General features: G+C 51.1%; 1 protein-coding gene and 1 pseudogene across 1 annotated transcript; one reads left to right on the top strand and one right to left on the bottom strand.

Annotated features, from left to right (window-relative positions):
- Positions 1 to 15228, top strand: part of LOC132334709 (zinc finger protein 850-like) — an 800740-nt pseudogene that overhangs the window by 393465 nt on the left and 392047 nt on the right.
- On the bottom strand, positions 9658 to 10756 carry LOC132334810 (zinc finger protein 3-like). Its single transcript, XM_059860981.1, has one exon. It carries the CDS (start codon positions 10502 to 10504, stop codon positions 9893 to 9895), a length of 612 nt encoding a protein of 203 aa, XP_059716964.1. The 5' UTR covers positions 10505 to 10756; the 3' UTR covers positions 9658 to 9892.

The raw sequence follows: 15228 nt of genomic DNA, 5'->3' as shown, positions 1-15228 counted from the left end.
CAGCAGCTGCATTCTTCTGTGGGAAGGCTGGGGAGTGCCGAGGGGGGAAATGGGGCACGGCTCGGGTACCTGTGATCCAGTGGCGCGGGTGGCTCCGGGCAGACCCCGAGGCGAGGCGGGTGCCCGCTGCCGAGCGCTGTCCGGCTGAGGGGTGGGAACTGCGGGCTGAGGGGTGGGATCTGCGGGCTGAGGGGTGGGATCTGCGGGCTGAGGGGTGGGATCTGCGGGCTGAGGGGTGGGATCTGCGGGCTGAAGGACAGCGGAGGCCCCGCCGGGCTGATCTGGGATCTCGCGGAGCTGAGGGCAGAGCCCGGCCCGGCCCCTCAGGAGACGCCGCCCCAGCGCGTCAGGGCACGGCCGCCCTCGGACTCGGGACAGCCCTGAGCCTTCCCCTCAGCCAGGCGGGAAGCGCTTGGAATTGTAGAACCGTCAGAGGTGAAAGAGATCTTGAAGAGCATCAGTTCAACGTCAGCCCAGCTCTGACACTTCAAACACAGACCACTAAACCATTTGCCAGTGTCAGATCCAGAGGTCTCTTTAACACCTCCAGGGATGGCAACTGCACCACCCCTCTGGCCAACCTATTCCCAGGCATGAACACCTGAGCAGTGAAATTTTTTTTCTAAAGTCTAACCTGAATTTCCTCTCGACGTGAGGCCACTTCTTCTGGCTCTCAGTGCAGGCCCAGCAGAAGAGAGCAGCCCCCCCTCAGTGCACGCTCCTGTCAGGGAGTTGGAGAGAGCGGTGAGGTCCCTCCTGAGCCTCTTCTCCAGACTGAACAAACCAGCTCCCTCAGCTACTCCTCATGGGACATGTTTTCTAGAGCCTTTGTGAGCCTTGCTGCCCTTCTCTGGACACACTCAGCCCCTCAATGTCCTTTTTCCCAAGGGGCCCAGAGCTGACACAGCCCTCGAGCTGTGGCCTCAGCAGTGCCCAGCACAGAGGGGCAGGCACTGCCCTGGTCCCGCTGCCCACACTGCTGCTGATCCAGGCCAGGTGCCATTGGCCTCTTGCCCCCTTGGGCACACTCTGGCTCACACTGAGGCGGCTGGTGACCTGCAGGATGTGGCACTTGGCCTTGCGGAATTTCACACCCTTGTCCTTGGCCCATTGATCCAGTCTGTCCAAGTCTCACTGCAGAGCCTTCCCGTCCTCCAGCAGATCCACACTCCCACCCAACTGGGCATCTGCAAATTTACTGAGGGTGCTCTCAATCTCCATCTCCAGATCATCAATAAAGAAGTTTACAAGGACCAGCCCCAAAACTGAACCCTGGAGAACACATTTCAGTGCAGCTCAGTTTGCATACTCTGCAGTTGGAGGCTGCAATGCCCCCACAACAGAAAGAGCTGCCATCCCTTGGCATTGGCCACACACACAGGTGCAGGAAAAAAACCCTTTTACTCGGTGAATATGGCTGACAGAGCTGAGCTTTCGGGCACACACTCCCTTTCCCTAATGACCCTGAACTCAAGAGAAGGTATTTCACCTTCCAGCTCTTTGCACCATTGGATCCTCAGACCATCAGAGCTCCACCAGCCTCTCTCATCCTTTTGCACCTTCTCCCCACTCAAACTGAGGAGCAGCTTTGATAAGAAAAAATGCAGTTCTGCTGCCAACGAGGTGAGCCAATTTGCAAATGTAACTTACCCTGCCAAAAACAGCTACTGCCTTTTTCTTTCAGAGGCGAGTCATGAGAAGTAATGAACATGTGTTGCATTTTAAACCAAAGAGGAAAAGAAACGAAAGCACTCACAGAGGATTTGGCAAAGCCAAGAGATGCCAATGTGGCTTATCCTGTTGGCTGCTCAGTTATTGCAGCCCTTTGCTACTTTACCATTTGTCTTGTTTGGAGATTGTGCTCAGATAATTCAGTGATGGGTACAAGAGAAATCTAAAAAATCATAGCTGATCTCAAGATAATACAATTTAGGAAAATTTAAATAGATTGTGAAGTATTTACATCAGGGTGATGACAGTTACCACACACAGAACAAAAGAAGCCCTTTTAACAAAACTTCAATTACATCCTTGTTCCTCAAGCCCTACTATCCATTTGTTTGGCTGATTTAGTATAATGTAAAAATACTGTTCAATACCTTGTGATGTTTATACTTTCCAACACTTCTGTTGTGTTTTCTAAAAGCTGTGAGTATTTTTTAGGTTGAAAAAAAAATGTATTATTTTGGTAGTAACATTGCAGTTCTGTCTTTTCCTTTTGGTACTCAGCTGAAGAAATAAAGGAAAAAAAAGAGCAGAAAAAGTTGCTGAGGTGGACAGTAGATCACAAGGAGCAAAGTTACAGGAGATGAGTACATTACTACAGCCACTGCTTAAGAGCATCTCTCACAAAAAGCAGACTGGCTACACTGTCCCAACTCCATCATTTCAACTCTCCATGTTTTGTTTCTTACTTTGCAAAGCTGAGCTGAGCCATTTTTACCTAATATGAATAACAACTAGTAATACACACTTACAGTTCTCTTGTATTACTGCAACAGCACTAGGTACCCTTAGAAGTTTTTTGGGCAATTGCAGTGCAATCCCTGAATTTAAACCGGTTCAAGATATTATTTGTAGCTTATTCTTGAAGGTAATTTGCAGCAAAAGTCAAAAAATCATTGCAGATGGTCAGTGACTGGACTGTTATGTGTATGGGATACACACGATGATTTAAGTACTGCTCCATTCTGTGTGACTGCAGGCTTTGAAAAGAGTAATCCCACTTGGCATTTGGACTCCATTGGAGCTCAGGAATTATGGATCCAGAGTAACTTGTTAGAAGCTTGTGAAAAAATGTCTCTGAAGTTTACAGCAGAGCTGAAGTGTACAGAAGGATGAGAATTCAATGAATAATTCAATGAATACTAAGAATAAGTTTGAAAAGCATATCCAGTTATCCTACTGGCTATGTCCAGTGCCTGTCCACTGCTACAGTACAGTGCACAATGTCACCAGGAAAATTGTGAATGTCATCTTTAGACCGATCTATTCACACATTTTATTTTTGATCAGAGTTACTTTCTACAAATTACCAAGCTGTTTTGCCTTTTTGAGGCTCTTGTTTTTTTCGTGTGAAGTATTTCCATGTATAATACAGGTGGCTCCTGTGTCTTGGTTTGGAAAGACAGGTGTTTGCTAAGGAAGGCAGGAGCCTTTCTTGAAATGGAAAAATGGAAACCCCTTCCTTCAGAATTGTTATAAATTTGAAATTAAGGGGGGCTCTCAGGTAAAAATATGGGAGCAGGAATAACAGTTCTTTATCAGGGAAGTGTCAGCGATGGAGAGAGACGGGGAGACTGACTCGGGGATCAGAATCCGATTTTATTGTGGGATACAAGCACTTATATACTTTTTTAGGGAGACTAGTGATGTGTACTGCAATGATTAGGTTACAATCACCTACACAAACTTATGCATAAAACAACATCCCTTGCTTGCAGAGTTGTGGAAGGGGAGCCGGCTGCTGGCCTTGCTGACAGCTTCTGCCAGCCAGACTGGCACGGGCTGAGGCAGGGGCAGCCAGCCTGACAAAAGCATCCATCCGTGTGGATGGGGGGTGCGTTTACGCGTGGGAAAGGTGGGGATTTTCTCCACCCTTGGGCAGGTTTAATTCTCGCATGGAGTGGTCAGACCCTCCTCAGGCCTGTGGAACGGTGACAGGCTTTGTGCTTTTTCTTGTTTCCAGGTCTTGTTTTGAATTGACTTTCATGCAATTGTTCTTTGTTTTTCCCAAGAGGATTTCAACTGGTGCCCAGACCGGATGGGGAAGCGCCTGCAGCGTCTGTGGAACACGTCCAGTGCCAGCACTACCCCAGGGGTCACGGTCTGCAGGGACAGCCCCTTCCAGAAGGACGAGGACCTGGTGCGTGATCGGCTCCTCTCCTGGCAGCAGCTCTCCAGAGGTGGGCACCCAGCTCCATAGCTCGGCTGGCAGAAGGGCTCTGGGCAGGCGGCAGCGGGCACACGGGCATCCCGCTCTTGCAGCTGCTGAGGAGTTGCTGTGCCGTGATTAAGCGGAGGAGGTGGAACGTGGCCTGCCACGTTGCCCTTCTCTAAAAACAGAGACTAGGACTGGAGGTTTGGGCTCTGAGCACAGCCAGCAGCCTGGCCCGGGCACAGGCCATGGCAGGACAGGGGGACAGGAGCCTGCTGCCACTGACCGTGGCTCTCTGGTTTCTCTCCGCAGGCTGCCAGCACCTCATGCCATGGGAACGGCACCGCTCAGCCTGCCAGGCTCAGGGGGCTGGAGGGCAGCCCATGTTCATTTGCTGTCAAAGATAAATTATTTTGGTTTTTGTTTGTTATCGTCGTCATCGGAGCATTTCTTTCATCCTTTTCCAAGCTTTTGGCCTGTTGTGATAAATAGATATGATTTGTGCTAACAAAATCTGGTGGTTTATACCAGCTGGACTCTATTGTGTTCTATACCATGTTTTATTTCCTGCATAGGTAAAATACCATGTATCAAATTTGATCAAAAAGAGAAATGAGGGAGTGTGAAAACCTGGATATGTGGGATGTAGAAGATACCAAAATTCAGTCTTTAATAAAAAGCATGAATTAATATTATTCAAAGAGAAGATGGGGGAAATTGTGATAAATGGATGTGGTTTTGCTAACAAAATTGTAATTATATCAATATTTTGGGAAGAAAATTGGAAAGGTATATGTGATTCATAGTATGAAGCAGATGGGTTTCTTTGTAGATGATACATGTGGGAAACAGGATACAGGAGATTGGAATTGGCCTTGATGAACAAAAGTTAGGAAGACTCCCAAGTCAGAATTGGCATCAAGACGAAGTTAAGACAACTCCCAGGACAGGATCGGCCATGACATGAATAACATTGGGATAATTCCAGACAGGGAGCATAAAAGAGTGTTCTTTTCTATAAAATAAAAAGGCTTAACTGGAGCATAGTGCCTACTTACATAACACAGGACTTGAGGCACAGGCACAGCCTGCCAGGTTATTCAGAGGACAGTGAGGAAGACTGTCAGCCTTCCTCAAAGGAGAGCCCCAGAGAGCCAGAAGCCCCCTTAGCCACAGTGGGAGCATGCGCTGTGAGTGTGGTGATGTTGATTTCAAGAATCAGAAACAGGAGGAGATTTACAGGAAAATATTGATGAATATGTATTAGCCCACAGTACATAAGTTGTGTTTGGATCCTTTTGCCTTTTGAACATCAGGCAGGGTGGGAAGCCCTCCCCATACCCCGATCGATCGGTTTTGCTTCAGCTTTATCTGAACCACTGCCAAATTTCCTTTTGTAATTAGTGAATTCTATTTGATTGTATTATTTTATCGCAGTTAAAACTGCTGCTAAATTTTCAGTTTCTGGTTTTATAAATTAGATGTATGGGACCTCATATATAACATCAGAAATATGACTTAATAGTTTATAAAACCAAATTTATTATTCAGCTACATTAACAAGGAATAGAAAAGCATTTGAGACTTAATCACAAAGGATCAAGTTACAGAAATGATGATACTTGATTAAATGAATACATTTTAACTTAATGAGTTAATAGCTCAGTCTCCTCTGGCTTTTGATCACCTCCCCAGAAAGGGAGCAGTTCTTTGATCTCCTCTTCACGAGGGGCACAGTCCTTAGGGTTTGGTCTCAGCTTGGCAGGGGGTGTTGTTTTTTGGATGATGATGACTGCCAAAAAGCCCCCTTAAATCCCCCCCAAAACCCCCAAATCCCCTCAAACCCCACCCAAACCTCCCCCCAACCCCCTCAGGATGAATTTTTCATTCATTTCAGGTAATTTTGGGTGGATTGTGGAGGGTTTTGGTACCTTATGGATACAGAAGTAGGCATAGGATTCAAACCCACTCAAAATGCTCCCTTAAAATCCCTCCAAATACCCCCAAACCTTCTCAGGACGGATTTGGAGGTAATTTGGGGTTAATTTCAGGTAATTTTGGGTCGATTCTAGGTTGATTTGGGGTGGTTTTGGTACCTCCTGGACACAAAATTTTGCGTAGGATCCAAACCCAGCCAAAATCCCCCCCAAATCTCAAAATCCCAAAAATTTCCCCCCAGCTGCCTGGTTGTTGGATCGATTTTTGGTGGATTTTGGGTTAATTTGGAGGAAATTTTGGGTGGTTTTAGTACCTTGTGGATGCCCAAGCGGGTGAAGGATTCAAACCCAGCCAAAGTTTGCTCAAATCCCTCAAAACGCCCCTCAAATTTCCCCCAGAGCCCCTCAGGATGGGGTCTGAGGTAATTTTGGGTGGATTTTGGTTAATTTTGGGTCCTTTTGTGAAGTAGCGAGGGTGCAGGGCTTTGAGCAGGGCTGAGCAGCGGGACAGGAAGGGAGGGAGGGAGGGAGGGAGGGAGGGAGGAAGGGAGGGATGGAGGTGTGAACCATCCCCGAGGATCCCCTGATGGGGACACCCCTAAAAAGTTCTGTGCCAGGACTGAGAAACAAACGGGACCTTTGCTTTTTTCAGTCTTCAGGCTGTTGTTTATTTTTCTCTTACCAAAAGTTCAGCACGCTGTCTGCACACCAGACTTAGCATACAAAGAGAAGGCACCAAAAGTCACAGGACACACAGGTTCAAGGTCTTTTAAAATCATTTTGCCCAATTAACTCTTAGAACACATTTTATTTCTACCTTTCTACCAGTAACTAATTCTTTGTCTGCCACTCAGCATCTGCATTGCAGCTCTTTCCAACCAATCACCCTGTGCTTCCAACACAGCAGAAAATGGAGGAGATGAAGAACAAGAAGGAGATCAGGCAACGCCCAAAATCCTCCATCTTGTCTTCTATCCACCCTCAGACTAAACACCCAAAGCTCTCAGTTTTTCACCCTGTGATAAACTACACTACTCTCTCTTTCACACACTCACTGATCCCAATTCTTCCCAAAGTCCTGGAAGCTTTCTCCATGGACAAAAGTTAAAAGCAGTGTTCTCCTGGGGATCAGGACTTCTCAGGACAGGCAGGGAGACATTCCCTGTGCCCTGGGTTCCAACAGCAGGGGGGAAGGGGAGGTTGGGGATGGGAAAAGAAAGACTTGGGCAGGAAAAAGGGGAACCTTAAACAGCGTGGTAAGCGCCATTTCTAGAGGGAGGGCCCGGGACGGCGCGGCCGTCACCTTCCCGGGTAGGTGTGGATACACAATCCAGGTCAGATTTCCCATGGATCCGTCTGGGAAGCATTAGGGAGCTGGAGATGAAGAATCCTGAACAACCTCGCAGGTGGTGTTTGTGACAATTGTTTTCCTCATGGATTGTTTACCCCAAGGAGTTTTCTTAACTAGCCAATCATGTGAAATGTAAAATAACCAATCAGGTCCACCTGTATCAGGACCAAGTACAAAAAAATGCGTCTCCTAATAAAGATGATTATTGGCCTTCTGAAGATGCATGGAGTGTGTCACTCATTTATCCGTGTCATTTCTGACTCAGCAGTGACAGGCAGGGAAGGGGAACATGGAAAGATGGGGGGGAAAGGAGGACACAGGACGGAGAGAGGGCAGCAGCGCTCCCGTGTCACCTCTGGATGGATTCTGTCCCTTGTTCTGCCCTCAGGAAAAGAGGGACAGAGTGGAACAGAGTGTTGGGAAGGATGAAAGTTCGACAAGAAACTTTAACAGATATGTGTGCATGACAGAAAGATTTTTGAATGTAGAATCTGAAAAAGGAATAGAGATGGAACCAAGTTTTGACATAGAAGAATTGTTGAGCCAGTCTTACTGGGTAACTAAGGCAAAGGCTGTGCTACTTACAAGGGGTTTTTATGGCTTAGAGCAAAGGATAAACCCACCTCAAACAAGATGTTTTCACCAACCAAAAAGATTCCACAGGTAAACAAGTCAGCAAAGTTGCAAGTAGAAAAAAGGTCTCAGAATTTTTCACTGCAAGAAAACTGAAAAACAACTTCTAGCTTAAACTAACGTACTAACTTTTAGTGATTGGAGAATAGTGACATGAATATGGTAATTACAGGAGTTATGATAGGCTATAGGTAAAAGTAAAGGTATAGATTGTTTCTTCTGTGTTAAGATGCTCAGCAAAGCAGAGTATATAATGCACTGTAACCAAAGCTAAAGGATCTCCAGGCCTGCCTGCAGCTGGAGGCACAGACTCTGTCACCAGACCCTGGACTGCTGTAACATCCTGGATACAATAAACTGCATTTTGGAGAGCTGCCTGGAGTCCCTCATCTCTCATTCAGGCTCTTACAGGAAAGGGACACGGGGTGATGGAGAGATGGCAGCAACCCCGTGCCATGCTGGCAGTTTTCACTCCTTGCTGCACACTTGGGAACAAAAGGGTAAGGAAAGATATGGGCAATGTTATAAAAACATATTATAATATTGGTTTTTCACAGATATTAAAATGGATTTTATATGTGTGATGTTAAAGCAACTTTGATATAAATATATAGGTTTTATTCCTGTTGTTAATTAAGCTTCATGAAATAGCTGCTTGTGTTAAAATTCCTGCTGGGATGGGATAACATCCAGTGCACACAGGATGAGGACACCTGCACAGATCTGCCAACTATCAGCACTCCCTGTCTGAAGGCAGAGTGGACCAAGGCCCAAAAACCTGGAGGTGATAAAGAGAAGGAGCCAAAACCACAGCCAAGAAACACACATGCTCTGAAAAGGCAGACCCAAGGAGGGGCCAGGTAGAAGAATTCCTGGAATATGTGAAGTAGTTTATGGATATGCATGAGGGTCTATGAATATTCAACAGGCTGGTGTAAGGGAAAAGGTATTTCAGGGGGATCCCCAAAGGGAACAGGGTGCTCCTGGCTGAGTGCCAAGATGCACCCAGCCATAATAACCTTTGCTCCATGGTCCTGGTCTCCCACTGTCCTTTATTAAACTTTTTACATTTTCACAGGAGAGTGAATGTGGTTTTCACATTTAGGAACGATTTCAGTTTTTTTGTTTTTTTAAAGGAGGGAGTTTTGAAGAGCTGCAAGTGGCTAATCTGCCTGCAACAAGGACCATTCCACGGGCTCTTGTCACCTTTCCCAACAGGACTGCTGCAGCTCATGGAGGGTGAAGCCCTGAAGGCTCCTTAGGGGTGGTTATGGACGATTGCAGGCAGCACCTCGATGCTCTGGATCAGCGGTGCCCCCTCCTGGGAACCCCCACGTTTTCCAGTTTCTGTGAAGCTGCCTGTGAAAAACACGTTCACTCTCCTGTAAATTAATGGCCCATTAACAGCAGATCTCTCCTGGAGGGAGGAATGCTTGTGGAAGAGATAAACTGCCCAATGCACAGAAGATAACTGCCCCACCTCTGACAGATGGCAAACACAACACACACTTATCTTGCAATCCAGGACATGTCCTCACTGGCTGCCCCCATTCTCCAGAGTTCATGGTGCCCAGGGAGGCTGCAGCTGCCGGTGCCGGGAACAAACGAGACAGGTCTTGGTTTCAGAGATCTCCAGAATCCATTTCTGACCCCAAAAAACAGGGCAAAGGCAGGGCCATGGGGTTTTTATAGGGTACGCCAGGGGTGGAGTTTGGGTTTGGGCCAGGGGAGGAGTTGTTAGCAACACAAGAAGGGTTAGATCAAATTCCTGCCTTTTAGCAACAGGTGCACTCCACACAGAATGTGTCCCCAAATCCTAAATTCCTCCTCAAACATCTGAGAAATGGTGGGACTTTAGATATCTTTGATCAATTTCATTTATTTAACCATGTTTATGGTGTTTTTAAGGGATGAAGATGAGGCACAAGAAAATCATTGCCAGACCAAAAGGAGAAGCAGCCAGGTGTGTTCCCAACATGGATCACAGGAATGTGGGTGACCAGGGCTCTGCCCAATGTGGCTCCTCCAGTGGGGGATGGAGCTGGAGCAGCACATGAAGCTCTTCCTGCACTCGGGGCACTCGCAGGGCTTCCCTTACCGGTGCCTCCGTTGGTGTCGGGTCAGGTTAGAGCTGTGTGAGAAGCTCTTCCCACACTGGGGACACTCGTAGGGCCTCTCCCCAGTGTGGATGCGCCGGTGGGTGATGAGGGTGGAGTTGTGCTTGAATCCCTTCCCGCAGTCAGGGCACTGGAAGGGCCTCTCCTCTCTGTGAATCTGATAGTGCTGGAGGAGATGGGAGTTGCTCTGAAACCTCTTCCCACACTTAGAACACTCGTAGGGCCTCTCCCCAGTGTGGATCTTTTGGTGGACAAGCAGGTTGGAATGCTGGCTGAAGCTCTTCCCACACTCCCCACACTCGTGGGGCCTCTCCCCGGTGTGGGTTCTCCGGTGACTGATCAGGTTGGAGCTCCGGCTGAAGCTCTTCCCACATTCCTCACACTCGTGGGGCCTCTCCCCAGTGTGGATGCGTCGGTGCGTGACAAGATGGGCATTTCGCCTGAAGCCCTGCCCGCAGTCGGGGCAGCGGAAGGGCCTCTCCTCTGTGTGAGTGTGCTGGTGCTGGTGGAGATAGGAGCTGGTCTGAAACCTCTTCCTGCACTGATCACACTCGTAGGGCCGTTCCCCAGTGTGGGTCCTCTGGTGCATGATCAGGTGGGAGCTCCACCTGAAGCTCTTCCCACACTCCCCACACGTGTGGGGCTTCTCCCCATCATGGAGCTGCTCATGCAGCACCAGCTCCGAGCTCTGGCTCCATCTCCGGCCGCCTTCCCGGCCCAGGCTGGCTCTTTCCCCCTCAGATCCCCGCCATCTGCGTTTGCAGCCCCTCCTCGTGCAGGATCTCCGGGGCTTTTCCTCCCCGTTGGGTTCCTGCGCCGTGGAGCCGCTCAAAACGGCCTCTTCCACCAGGTTCTGCCCCAGGGATTTGTCCTCCCTGCTCTCCATGCTCAGCTCCTGCTCTGGAGAAAGAGGGATAAAAACAGGATGGGATTTGCCTCCGTGGCACAGGCAAGGGGAAGGAGATCCCCCCAGGGCTGTCCTGCAGCCGGGGGCCGTGCTGGGCTGGGAGATGGAGCAGGACAGAGGGGGAAAGGGGCACTGACTTCCTCCTCACCTGCCTCAGTGTCCTGGGGCACCTTCCTCTTCCTCACTGCCTCCCAGGGGCTGGCAATGGGAAATCCTGGTTTGGGTAAAACAATGGATGACCACGTGGATTTTGAAGGTCCCTCTGCCCAAGTCCATCTCTATAAGTCACAGGCCACCTGGGCTCCATAAAAACCTCCCAAACACCAAAATTTAGCCCTGAAAAAGCCTCCAAAGAGTTCCCTGTCCCTGGTCCCTCTGGTGTTCGGGGTTCCCCCCTGTCCCAGCTGCTGGGGGTCACACTTGGATTGGGGGTCCCCCTTCTCCTCGGTGCCTGCCCTGCCCAGGCTGCTGGCAGTCCCAGCAATCCCTAAAGCTCCCCCCTCTTCGCTCTCACTATTTTGGGATGCCGGGGCTGTTTGGGCTCCCAGGTCCCTTCTCCCCTCACTCTCTGCTCTGGGCTGCAGGGGCTCCAAGGAGTCCCCCCTGCCCCTCTCCAGCTCTTGAGGGTCCCGCCAATGGCGGCGCTCCCCCCTCTCTGGGCTCCCCACTTTGGGCTCCTGGGGGACACAGGGCTCTGCTCCTCCAGGCTGCCTCTGCTGGCAGCCACCACCGGCACCCCCCGATGTCCCCCCAAGGGGCCTTTTCCACTAAGCCTTGGACTTCTTCATTCTCCAAACATCCCCCCAAAAAACCCAACCCAGGGATCCCCCCCGGGATATCTGGGCCGAGCTCCCCCTCCCCGCTCACCTGCGCGATGGGGGGGGGCGATGATCCCACAGGTGGGGGCTGCGAATTCAGGTAGGGCTCGAGCACGTGGTTCTGTCTGCTCAGCCTGGATCCGCCTTTGTCCCTCCTCTTCCTCCCGCTCCTCCCCTTCCATCCCCGCTCCTTGTCCTCCTCAGCTCTCTTATCTCCACCTCCTTCTCCTCTTCCATCCCTCCCCTTCTATCCCTACTCCTCGCCCTCCCTAACCCCACCTCCTTTCCCTGCTTCTATCACTGCTCTCTCTCCGCCTTCATCCCTCCTCTTCCATCTCCCCCCCACTCCCCCTCCCTAACCCCACCTCCTTCACCCCCTCCATCCCTCCCCTTCCCTCCCTCCTCCTCCTCCCCCAGCAGCAGCGACACCCTCGGTGCCCCGTTCCCGCAGCCCTCCCCGTTCCCGCAGCAGGAGCGGGGATGGAGCCGGGACAGGTCGGGATGGGCAGCGCGGGGCTCTCGGCTGCTCCCAGCCGCTGCGGGCGGGGGGAACCCGGCCCGGGCCAAAGGAGAGGCAAACTGGGAAAACTGGGGGCTGCACATCCAAACTGGGCCTTGCTGGGGACCCTGCCTGGGCACTGCCAGCCCTTGGGGCTCCTCTCAGCACCTCCGAGAGGGGGGAACACACACAGGGCTGGGGGATCCCAGCAGTGGCAGCACTGCCAGGGACTGGGCTGGACTGGGATGGTACTGGGAGTGACTGGGGCTGTACTGGGTTTGTATGGACATCATACTGGGAGTGACTGGGAGTGACTGGGACTGTACTGGGTTTGTACAGACATCATACTGGGATCGTACTGGGAGTGACTGGGACTGTACTGGGTTTGTATGGACATCATACTGGGATCGTACTGGGATTGTACTGGGGCTGTACTGGGTTTGTATGGACATCATACTGGGATCGTACTGGGAGTGACTGGGACTGTACTGGGTTTGTGCTGACATCATACTGGGATCGTACTGGGAGTGACTGGGACTGTACTGGGTTTGTATGGACATCATACTGGGAGTGACTGGGACTGTACTGGGTTTGTACTGACATCGTACTGGGATCATAGTAGGATCATACTGAGACTGTATTGGGTTTGTGCTGACATTATACTGGGATCATGCTGGGAGTGACTGGGACTGTATTGGGTTTGTACTGATATCATACTGGGATCATGCTGGGAGTGACTGGGACTGTGCTGGGTTTGTACTGATATAATACTGGGATCATGCTGCCAGGGCAGACTGTGATCACACTGATGGAGACTGGGATCACACTGGGAGTGAGCAGGAGCCTATGGGGAGCAAATGAGCCCATGTTGGTGCAAATGGGATGTACTGGGAATAACTGGGATGGTGCTGAGGGTGACTGGGAGCAGCTGTGAGGAACTGAGATCATGCTAGGAGCAACTGGGAGTGACTGGGAGTGACTGGGAGCATGCTGGGGGCCATTGGAAACTGCTGGGCTTATTCTGGGATGAACTGGGATCATACTGGCAGTGAGTCCCACTAAACTGAGGGTGACTGGGAGTGCCTGGGAGCAAATGGGATCATACTGGGAATACTGGGAGTGACTGGGAACATGCTGGAGGGAACTGGGGAACACTGGGAGATACTGGGAGTGACTGGAACAAAAGTGAGGGTGAAAGAGAGCAACTGGAGCCATATGGAGCACAGCTGGTTCATACCAGTGGGCTGGGGGAGTCTGTTGGGAGTTTAGGGCAATTATTGGGGTTTTTGGAGAGAATTACTGAGTTTGGGGGGTGTTGGGGATTTCGGGGGGTTTGTGGATTTTGGTGGGTTTGGATTTTGGGGGATTCTATCAGCCTTTTTTGTTAGGATTTTGGGAGGATTTTGTGGGGTTTTTTGGGTGTTGCCAAGATTTCTTTGGGTCTCGGGGTGGATTTTGTGGGACTTTTTATGGTTTTGCGGACATTTTTGAAGGGATTTGTGGGGTTTAATGAGGATTTTGGGGATTTGTTGAAATTTCAATGGATTTTGTGGGCGTTTATCGGGATTCTAGGGTGTTCTAACAGGACTTTGTGAGAGTTAATTGGGATGTCGTGGGTTTTATAGGGACTTTTGGGGATTTTAAGGAGATTTTGGTGCCTCTCAGCCCTTCCCAACATCCGGGAATACCTGCAAAGCCCCCCCAAAATTCCACTAAAAACCTCCAAAATCCCCAAAAAATCCCCAAAAAACCCTCTGAACACCCGCAAATCCCACAAAATACCAGTGGAACCCACCAAAATTTAAAAACACTCTTGAAAATTTCAATAAATCCCCCCCAAGAAACCCTCCACAACTCCAATAAAATCCCCCAAAATCCAAAACCCCACAAATCCACAAAACCCCCCCAAATCATGTAACACCTCCCCCAAAACCCAGTAATTCTCCCCAAAAACCCCCACCAAATCCCCAAAACCCCTCCTAAAATCCCCCAAAAAAGCCCCCAAAATCCCCCCAGACTCACTGGGGCCGTCCTGGATCAGGGAGCACCGGCCGGTGGAACAGGAGCCACTTCAGGGGGCCCTCGGAGCTTTTTGGGGAGGGGGCACCATGGGAGACCCCCCAAAAACCTGAAGGGGGAACCCCTGCTGTGGCCCCTCCCCCTGAAACCCCCAGACCCCGGTTCAGGGTGGGTCTGGGACCCCTCCGGGACCCCCAAATCTCCCCCAGGTCCCCCACAGTCCCCCAAGGTTGGCCCAGGACCACTCCAGACCCAAAAACACTCCCCAAGACCCGCAAAACCTCCCCAGGACCCTCAGACTCCCCCCAGTTTTCCCCAAAATTCACCCCAGACCCACCTGAGACCCCCCAAATCCTTCAGACTGTCCCAAATCCCCCTCAGACCTCTTAATCCCCCCAGACTCCCCCAAATTCCCCCCAGACCTACCTCAAAACCTTCCAGATCCCCTCACAACACCCCAGTTCCTCTCAAAATCCCCTCAGACCCTCCCAGTTCCCCTCAGATCCCCCTAAACCCACCTGAGAACGCTCCAGACCATCTCAAGCTTCCCCCAAAGCTCCCTAAAGCCTCCTCAGACCCACCAAAGCCCCCTCACACGCCCTCGTTCCCCCCAAACCCACCGCACACCCCCCTATTTCCAGTCAATGCCCCCAAAAATCCCCCCTTTCCCCTCAGACCCGCCCCAAACCCCCCCAGTTTCCCCCCGACCCCACCTCAGCTTCTCCTCTGCCGCTTTCGCCTCACAATCACCCGCCTCCGCCGCGTGGGCAGGCTCCCAGCCAATAGCGACGCGCCCCAACCCGATTCAACCAATGACCACGCTGCATGTCCCCAAAAAACCAATCACGGCGTGGTTCCTCTCAGTAACGCCCGCCTTCCCTGCGCGGCTCCGGCCAATCAGAGGCGAGTCCTGAGCGGCGCCCCGTTCCCCGCCGCCACCGGGACCCGCTGGGCTGGGGACAGGTGCGGGAGGGTCCTGGGGGGGGATCGGGGGGGCGGGGGAGGGTCCTGGGGGGTCTGGGGGGGCTTTGGGGAGGGGTCCAGGGCTTTGGGTGGGTCTGGGGAGGGTC

Source organism: Haemorhous mexicanus, chromosome 16, assembly GCF_027477595.1.
Source record: "Haemorhous mexicanus isolate bHaeMex1 chromosome 16, bHaeMex1.pri, whole genome shotgun sequence".
Classification (NCBI taxonomy): domain Eukaryota; kingdom Metazoa; phylum Chordata; class Aves; order Passeriformes; family Fringillidae; genus Haemorhous; species Haemorhous mexicanus.
Note: the sequence above shows the minus strand (reverse complement) of the source record. Positions and strands in the feature narration are given on the sequence as shown.

Coding starts and splice junctions, on each gene's coding strand:
- LOC132334810 (XM_059860981.1), bottom strand. CDS start 10,504: ATGCACCAGAGGACCCACACTGGGGAACGGCCCTACGAGTGTGATCAG.